Source organism: Bison bison, unplaced genomic scaffold (assembly GCF_000754665.1).
Source record: "Bison bison bison isolate TAMUID 2011002044 unplaced genomic scaffold, Bison_UMD1.0 scf7180017864341, whole genome shotgun sequence".
Taxonomy (NCBI): Eukaryota; Metazoa; Chordata; class Mammalia; order Artiodactyla; family Bovidae; genus Bison; species Bison bison.
This window is the reverse complement of record NW_011494913.1, coordinates 1,558,461-1,574,742: the sequence shown is the minus strand read 5'-3', so window position 1 is coordinate 1,574,742 and position 16,282 is coordinate 1,558,461. Positions and strand designations below refer to the sequence as shown.

Genomic DNA, 16,282 nt, shown 5'->3' with positions numbered 1-16,282 from the left:
TATTCACGCCCTCTGAATGTTCATTAGATACCATTCTAAGCAAACAAATAGATCTTTATTACTTTGTGTGACTTTTTAAAATCATGTATCTCAAGTTATCCATTAACACTGGATGTTTTAGAAAATGAGAAACATATTTTTTCCCCCTAAAGCTTGTCAATCAGTAGGTCTCCACTCTTCCCCGTGAGTCATGTGAAGAGAAAAAAAAACCCAGTGGTATTGTTAACAGGAGCCAGAGAACTGGAGATCTTCTATTATCATTTTAGACCTACTATTTTAATTTATAAGTATTCATATTTTATATCTCACTTTATATTGAAGTCTTCATTGTCTTATCTACAATAAAATGATCCCCACCCCGATTTTCTAGCTAAGCCTTTGCCTGACACCCAGTGTTGAGATACAGCATTTTGCATTGTGTATACCATGCAAACATAAGGATATAAACTGAATTCTAAAACTGACAACAGGACCTGTAAGATTACATTTTAAGATGTAGACAAGGGAAAACAAATACAGATCTTTCTTAAGAAAAAAAAAAAACCCTTCAAAACCAGCCAGCAACAGCAGGTAAATCTCAGGCAGTGTTTACTAAGTGCCCGTACATTTCACCTTAACCCTATGAGGTAGTTCTGTTGTCATCTTCGTTTTACAGACGAGGCAATGGGGGGAGAGGTGAAATAATTTGCCTGCAGTCACAAAAGGAATAAACAGAAGAGCTAGAGTTCAAATAAATGCAGTTCTAGCTGGAAGTACCATGGTTATCATCATGACATACTGTAGCTCAGTGGTTAAGAATCCGGCTGCCCATGTAGGAAGACGCAGGTTTGATCCCTGGGTCGGGAAGATCCCCTGGAAAAGGAAATGGCAATCCACTCCAGTATTGCTGCTAGAAAATCCCACAGACAGCTGAGCCTGGTGACCTACAGTCCATGGGGTCACAAAGAGCTGGACATGATTTAGCGACTAAACAGCAACTACTACTCTACGTACTATGTCAGTAAGAGAGTCATTTGCTTTCTCAAACCCCTATTCAATGGTACGTATATGGTTCAGCTGGAAAAATCACAGACCAATCACCATCTGACTAGAACCTTTATTGTTCAGAAATAAACATCCTGAAGTGAGGTGGTTAGAACAGTTTTTTTCTGGATTACTGTAATAAATATTTGTCGATACACCATCTCAATAATCATACACTTTTTTCATTCTTAAGAGCTTCCAGAAATAACTCTTCTGTATCAAAAAACTTACAAAGGGCACAAGATAATGGTCTATGCGGAAGGAAAATCCTGGTGGGGGAAACTCTAATGAAGTGTTTTCTCCAATACATTTTTGATCAATACAGTTCAGGAAAAAAGCCTCACTTTGCCTTCCTTTTTGAATGCAAGAAATCAGATTAAAGGGAAAAACTTTCATAATCTCAAGTATAAATCATGAACAGGTTTTTCTGATAAAAGCTTTAAAGCTTGAAGAAATGAGAAAGGCAAGCATGCATTTCTTTAAGCATCTCAATAAATTTGCAAAATTTTTCAGCAATTATGCACATATTGTTTCTATACTTAAAAATGCAATAACATTCATGCTTTGAGTATTTTTTCCTGAGTGTTTTAACGATACTTTGTTTCAGGTGATTCAAAAGTAAGACTTACAACATACACGTCACATAACAGGAATTCTCCATGTGGTTAGCATTTTGAACTCTGCTAACAGCGTGAGACAGCAGGCAGTCAAGCATGACCCCATCTGTACTGTAAGGAGCGCCTGGAGAACCCTCGATGTCTTTGTCACCTGCTCAGTGTGTCTGGCGGCTCTGCGGAGATGCAGCCATGCCTCGTCTGCCCATGTGCAGACTCCCTGGCTTGCCGCCGCCATCGCCTCAGTGCTGAGCATTCAAAGAAACACTGCAGGTGCCCTTTTGCTTCTCTCTGGTCCCTTCACCAAATCCTTTCATCACTTATGACATTACTTGTTAATATTCCACATTCCAAAAAGGAAACTGCAGGTACACAAGTTTGTGAACTTTCACTAAACCAAATAAATTTTAAAACAGATAAAACACTCAAATTCCTGAAAAACAAACCTTGGTTTTCACAATAATTTGAACATTGTAGAATTACTGAGACATAAGAATTGAAAATGCATGTGCTATCTGGAAGAGAACTACTGAATTTATTCTCCAGGAGAAAAACAGACCTGAAGCATCACATTACTGGAACGTTTGAAACACGATGACAAGTTCTTATCTTCTAAACTTCAACGAAAGCTGCTTGTACAAACTATTTAATGAATATCTGCCCCTATTAAACAAGCCAGATATCTGATGTATTGAGGATATCAGAAGCTGAGTCACTTCACTTCTTCCTGTTGCCTCCAGTTGCTAGAATAGTGGCAACACGCATAAATATGTTTAATGTATCCATGTAGATTCCCAGCATCCTAGAAAAGAAATTATGTCCATTAAATATGATGTAGTTCTTGTAATGATGACAAAAACTATTCCTTAATGAAGTAGAGAAAGAGCAATACTGATTATGTGTCCTGCTGCTGCTAAGTCACTTCAGTCGTGTCCGACTCTGTGTGACCCCACAGATGGCAGCCCACCAGGCTCCCCCGTCCCTGGGATTCTCTAGGCAAGAACACTGGAGTGGGTTGCCATTTCCTTCTCCAATGCATGGAAGTGAAAAGTGAAAGTGAAGTCGCTTAGTCGTGTCCAACTCTTAGCGACCCCATGGACTGCAGCCTACCAGGCTCCTCTGTCCATGGGATTTTCCAGGCAAGAGTACTGGAGTGGGGCGCCATTGCCTTCTCCAGAGATTATGTGTCCTAGGTATATGAAATGGAAATTTTAAAAAAGATGTCAACTAAAGAAATCCTGGGCTTCCCTGGTGGCTCAACGGTAAAGAATCTGTCTGCTAATGCAGGAGATGTGGGTTCGATCCTTGGGTCTGGAAGATTCCCTAGAGAAGGAAATGGCAATCCATTCCAGTGTTCTTGCCTGGGATATCCCAGGGAGAGAGGAGCCTGGCAGGCTATAGTTGGTGGGGCTGCAAAAGAGTCGGGACACTACTTAGGGACTAAACAACAAAAAAGGAAGTCCCAGACTAGCAAACTGTCAAGATTTTCTTTTGGCAGATTAATCTTTGTTTAAGGGCAGTTTTTAAAAAATCTTTATATTCTCTGGTACTCTGAGTACAGTTATTTTGTTAAAAAAAAAGAAAGGGTGACAGACAATGAACTCATGAAAACAAGACCAAAGAGACACCTTACAAAAATGTGTCAGACACAAGCCTGGCGTTTTAAAGTATACTTCCTCATTGCCTCCCTGCGTCACCTCCAAAGAGACTTGCTACAAATCTGTAAGCATTATAGGAACACTTAAAAAAAATCATTATATTAAGTTTTAAATAAAGAAAAATAAGTTACTTTTAGAAATGTCACAGACCCTGTGAAACTCATGGAAATTACTTAATTACTTTGGTGGAGACACCAAGGAAACGAAACAGCATCATTATACAACACTTAACATCAGCATGTAAGCTGAATATTTCCAAAATGGAATTTTCAATTTTTAATAAAAAATTTAAAATTGAAGTGTTCTCAATTTTTAATAAAACTGGCTTTTCTATAAAAAATTAAGTTAATCATGTACACTCGCCAAAAACAACACTTGACTAATATATCTTTTCTTCACTTTTAAAGTCTGTTAAATATAAACTACAAAAATAATTTACCGACAAGAGTTTTATAAGGCTAACTAACAAAAATAGGTACAATACTCTGAATGAACTGAATACACACCTAATTATCACACTTCGTTGCCATACAATCAAATGTTCCATGTACATACAGCTTACTAAGGACAGAGACCAGACCAAATGTTAATAGTAATAAAATACTAAAATTCAACAAAGTCATTGTTGGAGGCTGAACTCAAAAGATATGTTCAAGTCCTAATCTGTGTTATCTGTGAATGTGACCTTATTTTCGGGTCTTTGTGAATGTAATTAAGATGTGAATTAAGAAGAGGTAGGACTGGAGAAGGGTGAACCTTAGTCCAATATGGCATCATCATGAGAGACATAATACTCTGGGCAAGACTGACGGCAGGAGAAGGGGACGACAGAGGATGAGATGGCTGGATGGCATCACTGACTCAATGGACATGAGTTTGAGCAAGTTCTGGGAGCTGGTGGTGGACAGGGAAGCCTGGCGTGCTGCCGTCCACGGGGCTGCAAAGAGTTGGACACGACTGAATGACTGAACTGAACTGATGAGAGACAGAGATACAGGGAGAATATCACATGAACACAGGAGCAGAGGTCAGAGCGACAGAAGCTAAGGAATTCCAAGGATGGCTGGTCACGACAAGAAGCTAGGAGAGAGGCATGGACCAGATGCTCCCCTGGAACTCTCAGAACGCACCAGCCCTGATGATACCCTGGTGTCACACTTCTGGGCTCTGGAACAGAATAAACTTCTGTTGTTGTGAATCACCCAGTTTACATAATTGTTACAGCAGCCCTTGGAAACTAAGAGTCATAAAACAAAATAGGCCAAACCAACACAAACGTCCTTATGCAACGAAGAAAAGACATTCAAGGCTACTTACGAATTGATGGGATCGTATTTCTGAACTCCATACATTGGTACTACTTCTGCACGCTTGATTACTTTCTGTGTATCATATAGAAGAAACATGCTGAAAAGAACTAATCCACCATAAACTGCCACTGAGTACAGAGTGGCCCCAGCCACAGTGGTAGGTGGAAGAAACATCGATCCTGAAATCAAAATGGGAAAAAAATTGTTTGAAAGGACTTTTCTGTAACTGGGATTTGTAATCAACATTACTCACAAAACTTTTTGTTTGGTATACTGCACAGATAAGGAAACATTTGAGTAAGCGCACTAATTTTAAATACATTTAGTTCAAAAGCCATTGTACTCATTCCTGCAATGGGTCATCTGCCCACATAATAGGAAGGTTCCTGCATCAGAGCAATTTTCACATTCTCCAGACCAACTTTCTCATTTTAGATGTATTTGGTTAAACCAGTAATAATGGTCTGCCATTATGCCAAATGAGTAAATCCAGTCAAACTGGCATATATCTTTAAATCAACTTGAATGACACTGACTACATTCTCTCCATTAGAATACCAGGGTATGCTAGATGATTTCAGGACCAAGAACCAAGCATCAAAGCATAGCGGCTTACCTAGTGAGGACACAAAGACGACACCGAGGCCCACACCCAGGGGGGCCCCCATGTTCAGAAACTTCTCACTGGGCGCACACATGGCCACGGTGGAGAGACCTCCCACGATGCCAGCCGTGTACCACGCAGCTCTGAGGAGAAGAGGCCCCCCTAGTATCGTCAGAGGAGCCACCACAGCACCCATTACACCTGGAGAAAGAGCAAGTGGGCACTTAAGCATTTACTACATAACCATCAAAAGGAAAATGCTTCTAACTAACCTGCCTTTTGAACAAATTAGAGCTTACTGTTAAACAATAGGACTACAAAGTTTTCTCCTTATTTAGCTAACAGTAGCCACAAAACTCCTAAGCTAAAACTTATACCTATCCAAATTCTAAATCACAACAGTAACACCATTTCTAGCCAAATAATCAATACTCACAAGTATAAACACTAGTCTAGATTTTTAGTAACTGTCAAATTCAATGTAGCTCACTATTTGGGTCTGAGTCTACCAAGTCTTTATAATAACACTCACATTTGGAAGAAATGAGATGAAGAAAAGGCTTAAAATAACTTTTTTTAAAAAGCAGCAAATGCATATTATGTTATAAATAATTTTCTTCTTAAAAGCAGGATACTGGTATTAAAAGAAAACACTGGGATCACTGCTCTCCCATCCACTAAAGTTCCGTCCTGTAAAGCTCCATGGAAAATACCTATGGTTGAATTACCTAAGACCTAATGGGACAGAGACCTGAAAGCCAAGGTTGGGAAGTCACGCTGTCTCATATACACCCAAAGACAGCACATGAATATAAATGATGTATTTCACACTGGAAATTCATCATATTGGGTGTCCAAAGCCTAATTTCCATGTACTAACCCATGTTAAAAACATTTCAGTCTCTCTCCCTGGAAGTTTCATGGAAACACTTATAGAATTTGTCTTATTTTGTGGCAGGGAACATGCATCTAAGAAGCGTTTTGGTTCTGCACCTGGCTGGCTCTTTGCTCAACCCAGAGGCAGATACTTGCCATGGAAAATACTTTATGTAAATAAGCATGTGCCATTCCATAATTAAGGAGACTATTACAAGTACCTCAAAGAATACTAAAACTGTTCCAGAATACCAGGGTTGGACAGCCTCTGCCTTGCCTACAGTAACTTTGTGTCAAGATCTATCTAAATATCGATCCAGCTAATGGTGTCACATTAGCTGTACTTCTGTACAGATCTTTTTGATTGTTTTCTTCCCTATATTCTACTGCAAAAACCTCTGCTCTTATTTTTACCTCCTCTGTCCCTGGTGGAGACCTTTAGTTTTTTATTTTCCGAAAGATACACAGTAAGAACAATTCTCAAGTGATGTGTACCAGACCTGAAATCTTTCTGGTATTAGACAAAATACATAAAAAGAAACCTCTGCCTTACCTAGACTATTACCAGAGAATAGTGTACCACTGGGACCGTCCATGGTCTCAGTATCAGAAACATTAACTTGCCAGAATGGAGCTCTGGCAATAATACAACCTGGAATAAGTGCAGGATAAGTGTTTAGTAAACCAGAGGCTTAATTAAACTGTGTGTGTGTATCATTTATGACTGTGAAGAGCCACCCAAAAAGGTAGTATTTAAGACTGTTTAACAACAATTTTAAACAACATACCAGAATGTAGTAACCAAGCAAGGTGCTTTGGGCCTGGACTCTGCTCGTATGATATTGACTGTACCAGCATTCCAGCTCCAATCATGGCTGCAAAGGTTGCACCAATGGTCTGAAAGACATGTATTACTAAGAAAAACGGATCCTCACACAACAACAAAGTAGAACCCACAAGTTCCAAGTTCAGTTAGTCCTTCCAATAGACTATGCTTAAAAAGATGAAGAATAAACAGAATCCTTTATTTTTCTAGCACATTAAAAGGCCTTGTGCTTACTTCAGTTTGATCAAATTAGCAAGAGTGCCCCCTACTGTCATACATAAGGTATTGCAGACAACTTTAAGTAAATTGAGTTTTTATTCTGGGCTTCCCTGGTGGTCCAGTGGTTAGGAATCCACCCTGCAATGCTAGGGGACACCTATTTATCCCTGGTCCGGGAGTATCCCACATTCCACGAAGCAACTAGGCCTGTGCACCACAACTGCTGGGCCTGTGTTCTAGAGTCCAGGAGCCACAACTACGAGCCCACACACCTAGAGCCTGTGCTCCCCAACAAGAGAAGCCACAGCAATGAGGTCACGCACCACAATGGAGAGAGGGCCCCACATGCCGCAGCTAGAGAGCCCACGTGCAGCAACAAGGACCCAGCACAGTCAAACAAATAAATGTAAAAATAAATCTTTAAAAAAGTTTATTCTTGCTAGACAGAGGTGTAACAAAACCACTTTAAAAATCCCAGAACAATTATTTTCGATTATATTTATTTTGGCATAGCACTAACATTAAAAACAATTAGTGATGATATACCAATTAGAACATATATGGCACACTGCCTTAAACTTTATTCTCTAAATGGAAACTTGAAAAATAGGAGCACATGAAAAGATGAGAAATAAAGAGTCTTCGCTTCTAACCTCCCAGTTTTTGGCTGAATTGGCCCTCATCCCTCTTCTTTGTCTATGTTAGATTTCCATTGTTATACATTTATATACTCTGTGTGCACAAAAAAGAAATGTTTGTAATGCAAGAAAGATGATGATCTTCAGGAAATTTAAGGCAGAAACTGCATACTTGCAGCCCTTTGGCAAGATTAGGCAGCAGACATTTTGTTTGGCCAACTATTCAAACAAACAAACAGAAGTGAATTCATTTAGTTGGGAAGGCTTTCTCTGCTGGCTCAGACGGTAAAGCGTCTGCCTACAACGTGGGAGACCTGGGTTAGATCCCTGGGTCAGGAAGATCCCCTGGAGAAGGAAATGACAACCCACTCCAGTATTCATGCCTGGAAAATCCCATGGACCGAGGAGCCTGGTGGGCTACAGTCCATGGGGTCGCAGAGTCGGACACGACTGAGCGACTTCACTTCACTTCTCTAGGTGCCAATAATCCCGTGTAACATACCAGGCCTGCCTCATTCATCTGCCTCATCTGTCTGAACCAAGGACATCTGAATGGTCAACCCCTGTGGTAAAGTCCAGGTAAATGTAACAGCTGTTTCTGCTGAGAATGGGAAAGCCTTCACTCCTAATACAGACCAGCACACTGGATTCTACTCCAACATCTTCCAATGGAGAAACAATTACTAAAAGCTACTTCATGGATTTCTGCATTTTCAGGATATTTAACACAATTGTGTATTTTTCTTTTAAAATCCTTCATGACGCAGGTCTGTTTTTTGCCTTTTACCTTCCCATACTGTACACTTCAGCTACACTGAACTGGTATACTGCAAATACATCCCAGTTTCATGCCTCTTTAATTCTGTTTATTGTGCCAAAAAATACCTGTCTTCCCATCTGGCTGAGGTATTCAAGGATTCCTTCCTTGAGAAAGTTTTCTTAGTAGGTACCATGGCTGTTATAAGCAGTGTCAGATGTCTCTACTCTGTTTCAAAAGCAGAAACTTTGTGCTTGGTACTTTGACATCATGCGTATGCCTGTCACCTTCCAAAGGCTTCTTCATCTCTGTAGCACCTGTCTGGCTTTCTAAACTATTTTACTTAAGCAGCCCTAACAGCAGGTGAGACTAATCTTATGCCTACAGGCACCTGAGAATATGGTTCAAGCACAAAACTTCCTTTAAGTCTTGTATTTTAGGGGTTAAAGTCTTTTGTGTATTTTAATCTTTCATGTTTGCTTTATTATAAAAGCACTGCTTTGAACTGTTTACCTCATTAAAACTGGCATACCTGATGAGAATGCAACAAGCTGATTGTGTGCCTTCGATAACCTCGAGGCTAGGAGACCCTTACACCCATCTGAGAAGCAAGACCCTAATACTCAAGCGTCCAAATGGCTAGATAACTGCACATGGGTCTCCTTTTGGAAAGTACAGTATAGTGGAAATATTACAGATTTGGAAGTCATGGGGATCTGGGTTGCCAAGAGAAAAATGGAAAGAATCAGTGGGCAGTTGCCATGAGAAGTCTGTAAGTGTATTAGATAAACTTTCCCATCTCCCCTTCCTTTCCAGTCTCACACTACTGCTTTGGTTTGTGCTCTTACCATCCCTTGTTTCAGACCTCGAAGAGACACAGCTGGTACACTTGCTTCTCGTCTCTTCCACATCAGCTCTTTTTTTTTTTTTAATCATGAAAAGATGTTTATTTTCTGTGATAACTGGGATTACTTTTTTTTTTTAATTTTATTTTTAAACTTTACATAATTGTATTAGTTTTGCCAAATATCAAAATGAATCCATCACAGGTATACATGTGCTCCCCATCCTGAACCCTCCTCCCTCACTGATGTATGGAACAGTCTTATGGACTCTGTGGGAGAGGGAGAGGGTGGGAAGATTTGGGAGAATGGCATTGAAACATGTAAAATATCATGTATGAAACGAGATGCCAGTCCACATCAGCTCTTAAAGCTCAAATACACATCATACTTTTGCTGTTTCAGTATCTGCAATGGCCTCTGTTAGGCACTCTGCTCAGCTTGGCAATCAAACACACCCTAATTGTGTCTTCTTTACACTCCAGACCTCAAACGCTCAAAGTTCACTTGAATGGGACTATAAGGTCACTTGCAGTGACTACCTTCTCTCCTCTTTCCAAACTATTTTATACAACTGGACTACTCTGTCCTCTGAACCGAAACTCTCATTGAATATAAAGCCTTATATAGGTTCAAGGAGAATTCAGAGTAACAGCAGCAGTATTATTCTACTCTTAGAGTAGCTTGGGTTTTTGTGACAGCTATTTTCCTTGATCTCTAAGATGGATTTTTATCTGCCTTATTTTTTAGTGAACTTCTAGAAAACAGAGCTGTGTTAAATCTGCTACTAGGTAAGTAGGATGTTCCCTGTAAGTTCCAACACCTTTACTGCTACTAAAATACATATTCAACATGGAATAATACCTGACTTGCCTAAGAATGTATATCCTACTTTGTTTCAGCTGCACCCACAATTCATATATTACCTGAACAAAAACATATTTAATATAGTAAGGTATTCTTTCCACTTAATACCCCTCCTCCAATAGTTTTCATCTAATCTTTTGCTATTTAGTGGCAAAGGAAAACAAAAACAAGCCGACTTACTATCCAAGAGCCTCTCATCATGAAGTTCATGAGAGCAGGAGTTCTGCTCACTGCCACAGCAGACAAAGCTGTTAAGCCAATACTTCCTGCTAAGTACATGTAAGTGGAATGAATTCTATCCTTCACATACTGAGGCCAAATTCTGTAAGAAACACAACATGGTTAATTTACAGGATTATGAATGTGAATCTTGGTTGAATCATTTACTGGCTGGGAGACCTGGATAATTGCTCCAAATTTTATCCCATTATCTAGGAGATAATGATGTGTATGTTGGAGTTATGATAAAAAGTACCAAAATGCATAGAAGCACTTGGCATACATACAAAACAACACATTTTCTCCTAGCTTAAACACATATGACTATGGTAAAGATTTCTATTTACTTTGAATAAATAGGTGCAAAGGAAATAGATTGTTTTTATTCATGTATATCTGCACACAGTTAGAACACTGGACATAAAAGATTCCAAAAGCGGCAAAAGATGAGAAGAAACCTGGAAGCTTTAAGGCTAACTTGTCTGGGAACAATTTACTTACACAGCTTTTTCAATAGCTCCGATCTCATTAGACATTCCCAATCCATAGTAGCACAAAGCTCCAAGACCAACTGCAGCCCCTCCAGCAATAAACCATCTTCCCATCTGATCAACTGCAGAACACAGGAGGAGATGCACAGTAATTGTTGTCTTGACTAACATGATCAGACTTAATTAATCTGTAATTTCACTCTAACAAAATTTGAGGACACAGTGTTATCTGCAGATGTAGGGGTACTTCTGTGATACACACTATTTTATTCATAAGAGATGTATATCCTCATGGCACTCTTAGAAAGTAAAGATGAGCACATTTTCAGTCAAATGTTATACAGTGCTATTAACAAAGATGATCAAGAACAAAAGAACCAAAGTAAAATGTAATTAGTGTTTATGCAGCTGAATCAAGGGAGAGGGTGCTCTTGTTTTCAAGAGTACTGAGAAAGAAACAATTTATCAACTCTTAACTGGATGGAGATATTGACAAAAAGCCTCTTACTCCCTTTAGTCAAAGTCTGTTCACTAACAATGTTACTACGGACTGAGATGACTCATATAATTTGGTTTCTAGGGCCAACTGACCAATAGAAATGCCCTGAGGAACGCCACGTAGGGCTCTCTCCCATTTGTATACAGATGGTCCCCAACTTAAGATTTTTCAACTTCACAAAGATGCAAAAACAATATGCATTCAAGTAGAAACTGCACTTTAAATTTTTAATGTGAGTCTTTTCCTGGGTTAATAGTTCCCTGTGATGCAGGGCCGTGACAGGAAGCCACAGCGCCCAGCCAGCCAGCTGACTGTGCGGGCAAACCACCCACACACTTATAACCATTCTGTGCTCATTCAACAAGTTTTTCACCTTCAGGATTCAACAAATAACAGGAAAGAGTCAACACTTTATAAAACAGTTTTGCCCAACTTTAGGCAAATGTTATATATTCTCAACACATTTAAGGTAGGCTAGGCTGAGCTATGTATGATATTCTCAAGGTTAGGTATATTAAGTGTATCCTGAACTTATCCTCAACTTATGATGGGTTTATCAGGATGTAACCCCATTTTAAGTCAGGGAAGATAGGGTATTAACCTTTTGCAAGGGTGTTAAGTAGAGTTCTTTGACTTTGGGTAGATGACCAATCAAGATTCTGAGGTTGCAAAGCTGAAAGTCAAGCTGTGAACTAAGCTGACTTCATTAAGGTATTGCTTCCTGAGAGGCCCTAAATGGGCCGTTCCTGAACAACCAGGTTTTTATTAACACCTATGTTTTAGTGATTTACTCTTGGCCTGAAACATATACAAATATTATGTCTGAGTAAGAGTCTACACAACTTCAAATGAACTTCATTAACAGAGTATAACTTTCAGATTATAGCATAATAACTAATAATCCTTAAAAAAAAATGGTGAAAGTACAATTTTTTTCTGGAAGAAATCTGACTGGGAACCACTGAGCCCAGAGCCAAGTAGCAATCTTTCCAGGGTCATCAGATCCCTGAGGATGACTGCCCTTCTCACAAGATGCACATACACACAAGTTTGCACACATTTTAAGGAGGTTGTTCAGGGGCCTCTTAAGAGTTTACTAAAGGTTGCCACCTACTTTTAAATATTTTTTCCACCGATGGTTCCAAAGCTGCCTCCTTGAGTTCTTGGGTTGTTTTTCCACGTCGAATCCCAATTCTTGTCTTGGTAGCATATTCCTGACATAAATGAAAACAAAGACACATACCACCCATATAAAAGAATGTTAACAATAAAACAGAGGGTGCATCTTGACACTCTAGATAACTCTGTAAAAAGTAGCTTGATACTTTCTATGTGTGTAACTTCACTATGAAGGTTAGCTAATCTTTAAAAAATTAAATTAGACCCTACCTGTACTCTAGCTTTGAAGTGACTCACTAATTCATTACAATATAACTTCTGAGTTCAAGTTTCAGAATTACTTATTTCATAAACTATAAATTTTATTTATACCTCTAGACTTATCACTTTAAACACTAACTTTTAAAAGATATGCATTCAATAAGCATTAACTACAGTTCTCTTCTGGGAAATGGGCTCAATTTTTCCCTCAACACAAAGCCAAAGGGAGAGAGGACTTCTACCTGTATTTCAGCTTTTTCAACAGTGAAACAGTTAATTTTAAGAAGAAAAAAGTTGTCCCTCTTAGCTTCTGTACATTTCCATCTACCTCACATTTAAAAATTTATACTCCTAATCTGAATGCTAGAGCAGAAATCTAGTATAAAAGAAATGGGTTTCTCTTTAACCTGACAGATTTTATTTTACCACTCTCTAAGCAAGAGCTGAAATGACATGGTTAGCAATTGGTCAGCCAGTAATATTCCCAGGGTCTTAAGCTTTTGACAATAGGATCCACGATTTCTTTGTTGAACCATACAGCTCTCAATCCTTCACAAATTACTCTAAATTCTCTGAATGAGAAACTCCAAGAGCTGTAAGTAAAGGACAAGTTATAGGGGTTCTTTTTCATATGCGATAAGGACGGAACAGAATGCTAAGAAGCCAATAGGGAGACAGTGCTGATTTGGGGCTTTTTCAGGGTTGTTTCAGTTAATCACTAATGATAAGAGTCGGGAGCTTCATGCTTTGTCCAAAAAAAAAAAAAAAAGGCCCAGGAGCATAGAGACAGACAGACAATACAAAAACATTATCTTTACCCTGCTGGGTGTTAAAAGCCATTGATTCTTTGTGATGGAATTCTTCACAGCGGGGGAGGCCTTGGTGAAAGCTGGGTGGAAAACCCTAGAAGGCAGTGCTCGGAGACACACAAGTCTTGCGGCCAGCATGGTGGTGCACCAGGTTTACCAAGCAGATCTGAAATGCTAGAAAAAGACAAAAAATAACCCATTAACCAATTGAAGGAAGGACGTAGAAGAGATAAAAGCCAGTCACTTCCTAGTGGAAAAGATCAAGAGATGTTTTAAAATGATAATAAATACTCTGCTTGTTTCTTGTTAGTTCAAGAAACCCATCTCACAAAAAGTTTGAGACAGATCACCAAAATGGGCTTAAATCTCAACAGGAACAGTAACAAAAGAAATAACTTGTTTGAGTTATGTGGCTAACAGAGAATTAAAAGGGTGTGTGATGGATTTTATAAACGTGGTTTTGGCTGAAGATTTATACCAGTATTCAGCGGGAAATTATAAAAGAGAGCTAATAACAACTTTGAGCAGAGGAAAAATGTCATCCAAACAAGAAATGATTAACTTTTCAAGGTCATATTACTTTTTAAGGCTATAAAAACCATCCGTGGAAACCAAACATGCCAAGTGTTGTTGTTTAGTTGGTTAAGTCCAAGGGACTCTTTTCAACCCCATGGACTGCAGCATGCCAGGCTCCTCTGTCCTGGATTTCCCAGGCAAGAATACTGGAGTAGGCCGCCATATCTTTCTCCAGAGGATCTTCCCCACCCAGAGACTGAGCCTGAGGTTCCTGCATTGGTAGGCAGATATTTCATCACTGAGCCACCTGGGAAGCCCATGCCAAGTATTACTTCCCTTGGAAACAAAACATAAAAATATTCAAGGTACTAAAACCACCTGGGATATATCTTAAAAATGTAGATTTCTAGGTCTAACTCCTGTTCTAATGATTTAACCCCTAGAAGACAGCTAAGAATCCTTGCTTTTAAATATATAAATATATTTCCAGATCTGTCACGGGATCTGCGAGGTGCACAACTCTGACAAATATCCTTTGGGAAAACACCATGTCATTCTAGCACTTTCACGCCATTACATCATCTCAGCCTAAAGCTGCTATGCCTCTCAGTCCTCAACACACCTACGGAGGCACGCCAGTTCAGCGGCCTCCAAGATGGCAATTCTGCTTCTACCGTAAGAAAAAAGTGGCCTCGGGCACAGATTTGTTCTCTGAAACTCAGGTGCCTTAGCTACAGAATGGGTAATGTTACCGAGCCCTTACGCTTCCGTGCACATTCATGAGCTCCGGCGCTTGGTCATCAAAGAAGTTCACCCTTACCACAACACTCGGATGAGAGTCGGGCAGCAAAACTCGCACCACTCTACAACACAGCAGACTCGGGATCCCCTTATCTACTAGGGCGGCGGCTGGGCCGCCCGGCCGCGGAGATGAATCAGCACCTCGCTGCCCAAGAAGAGGGCAGAGAGGACGAGCCCCTGCCCGCCTATCCCAGGTCCCGCAGCCGCCACCCCCTCCACAGGGTCACCTGCAGGAGAAAACTGACGGGCCGCCAGGCCGTGACGCAGTCTGCAGCGCCGCAGCCTCCGACCTTCCCCACACGTCGGCAGCGGCCCCAGAGGGCCGACAGTCAGTAGTGCAGAGTACCGCGGTACCTGTAGGCCCGGGGGAGCCGTACCTCAGTCCCTGGACACCTCAAGCGCGCAGTTCCCCTTCCGGGCCGGTGAAACTCAAGCACCCAAACCTCCCGCTCCCTCCGCCCACCTCTTACTGACTGTGCGCGCAGTCTCTTTAGCTCACGGCGTGACGCAGCATCCGGAGAAGCTGCAAACCCTACGACGGACAGCCAATCATGAGCGGAGCCCTAACGGAAGGGTGGGCATAGTAGGGAGGAGGGCTTCCGGGTTAGGGGGCGGGGCCAGTGGAGCACTGTTGAGGGCGTCACGGACAACGTCCATTGTGGGTGTGGGCAGCGAAGGCGTTTAAGCCGTCTTTGCGGAGGACCGCGGAACGTTCTTTCGTTCTTGTCTTAACGGCAGGAATTACAGAAATTATGATCTGATCTGATCTGATTTTAAAATTGAAAGAGGATAGTATGAGAATATTATTCTTTCGCCGCGTTTCTTTCCCCTTGTTGCGTTTTTGCGCCTTCTCAAGAACGTATTGCGACATAGTGTGCCAAATTGGGTTCAAACCGGAATCAACCGGTGTCTTGGGTACGAGGTGAAAAGTGCAAAAGGGTGTGAGTTACACAAGGTCGGAGAGCGGACAGGCAGATTTTTAGAAGTTTATTTCATTGTTTTGTGACATACCCACGACATATGTTCAAGGTTCAGCGAATACTTGAATAATAGGTTGGTACAACAGGCTCTGCCTCTTATGCAGGGTTGTTCTGAGAACTGCTCCTATTCAGATAATTTGTAAATTGAAAAACCTTTTTTTGGTTACGCGAGGAAGACTTTTTTCTCCTAGCCTGTTTACTCATTAAATATTTACTGAGGCTAACTTTGTACCAAGCTCTGTACTAGGGATACGTACAAATAAAAGATAACATTGTACCGTTTTGGCAAAACAAAGGTACTATGGCGTTTACTCTGCTGGAGACGAAAAATTGACAAAATATTTGTTAGTGAT

The 16,282-nt window shown here is 40.5% G+C and overlaps 1 protein-coding gene across 4 annotated transcripts; it reads right to left on the bottom strand.

Annotated features, from left to right (window-relative positions):
- Window positions 1-1,076: 1,076 nt before the first annotated feature.
- On the bottom strand, window positions 1,077-15,502 carry GHITM (growth hormone inducible transmembrane protein). Of its 4 annotated transcripts, none has more exons than XM_010854371.1 (9): window positions 15,413-15,502; window positions 13,642-13,806; window positions 12,558-12,657; window positions 10,955-11,066; window positions 10,415-10,556; window positions 6,874-6,982; window positions 5,222-5,410; window positions 4,613-4,784; window positions 1,077-2,439 (listed from the first exon to the last, which is right to left on the bottom strand). In XM_010854371.1, exons 2-9 carry the CDS (start codon window positions 13,768-13,770, stop codon window positions 2,355-2,357), a joined length of 1,038 nt encoding a protein of 345 aa, XP_010852673.1. In that variant the 5' UTR covers window positions 13,771-13,806; window positions 15,413-15,502; the 3' UTR covers window positions 1,077-2,354. The 4 variants fall into 4 exon arrangements, with proteins under 4 accessions (XP_010852673.1, XP_010852671.1, XP_010852670.1 ...); XM_010854369.1 differs by having other exon boundaries at window positions 15,177-15,444; XM_010854368.1 differs by having other exon boundaries at window positions 15,327-15,443.
- Window positions 15,503-16,282: the final 780 nt, after the last annotated feature.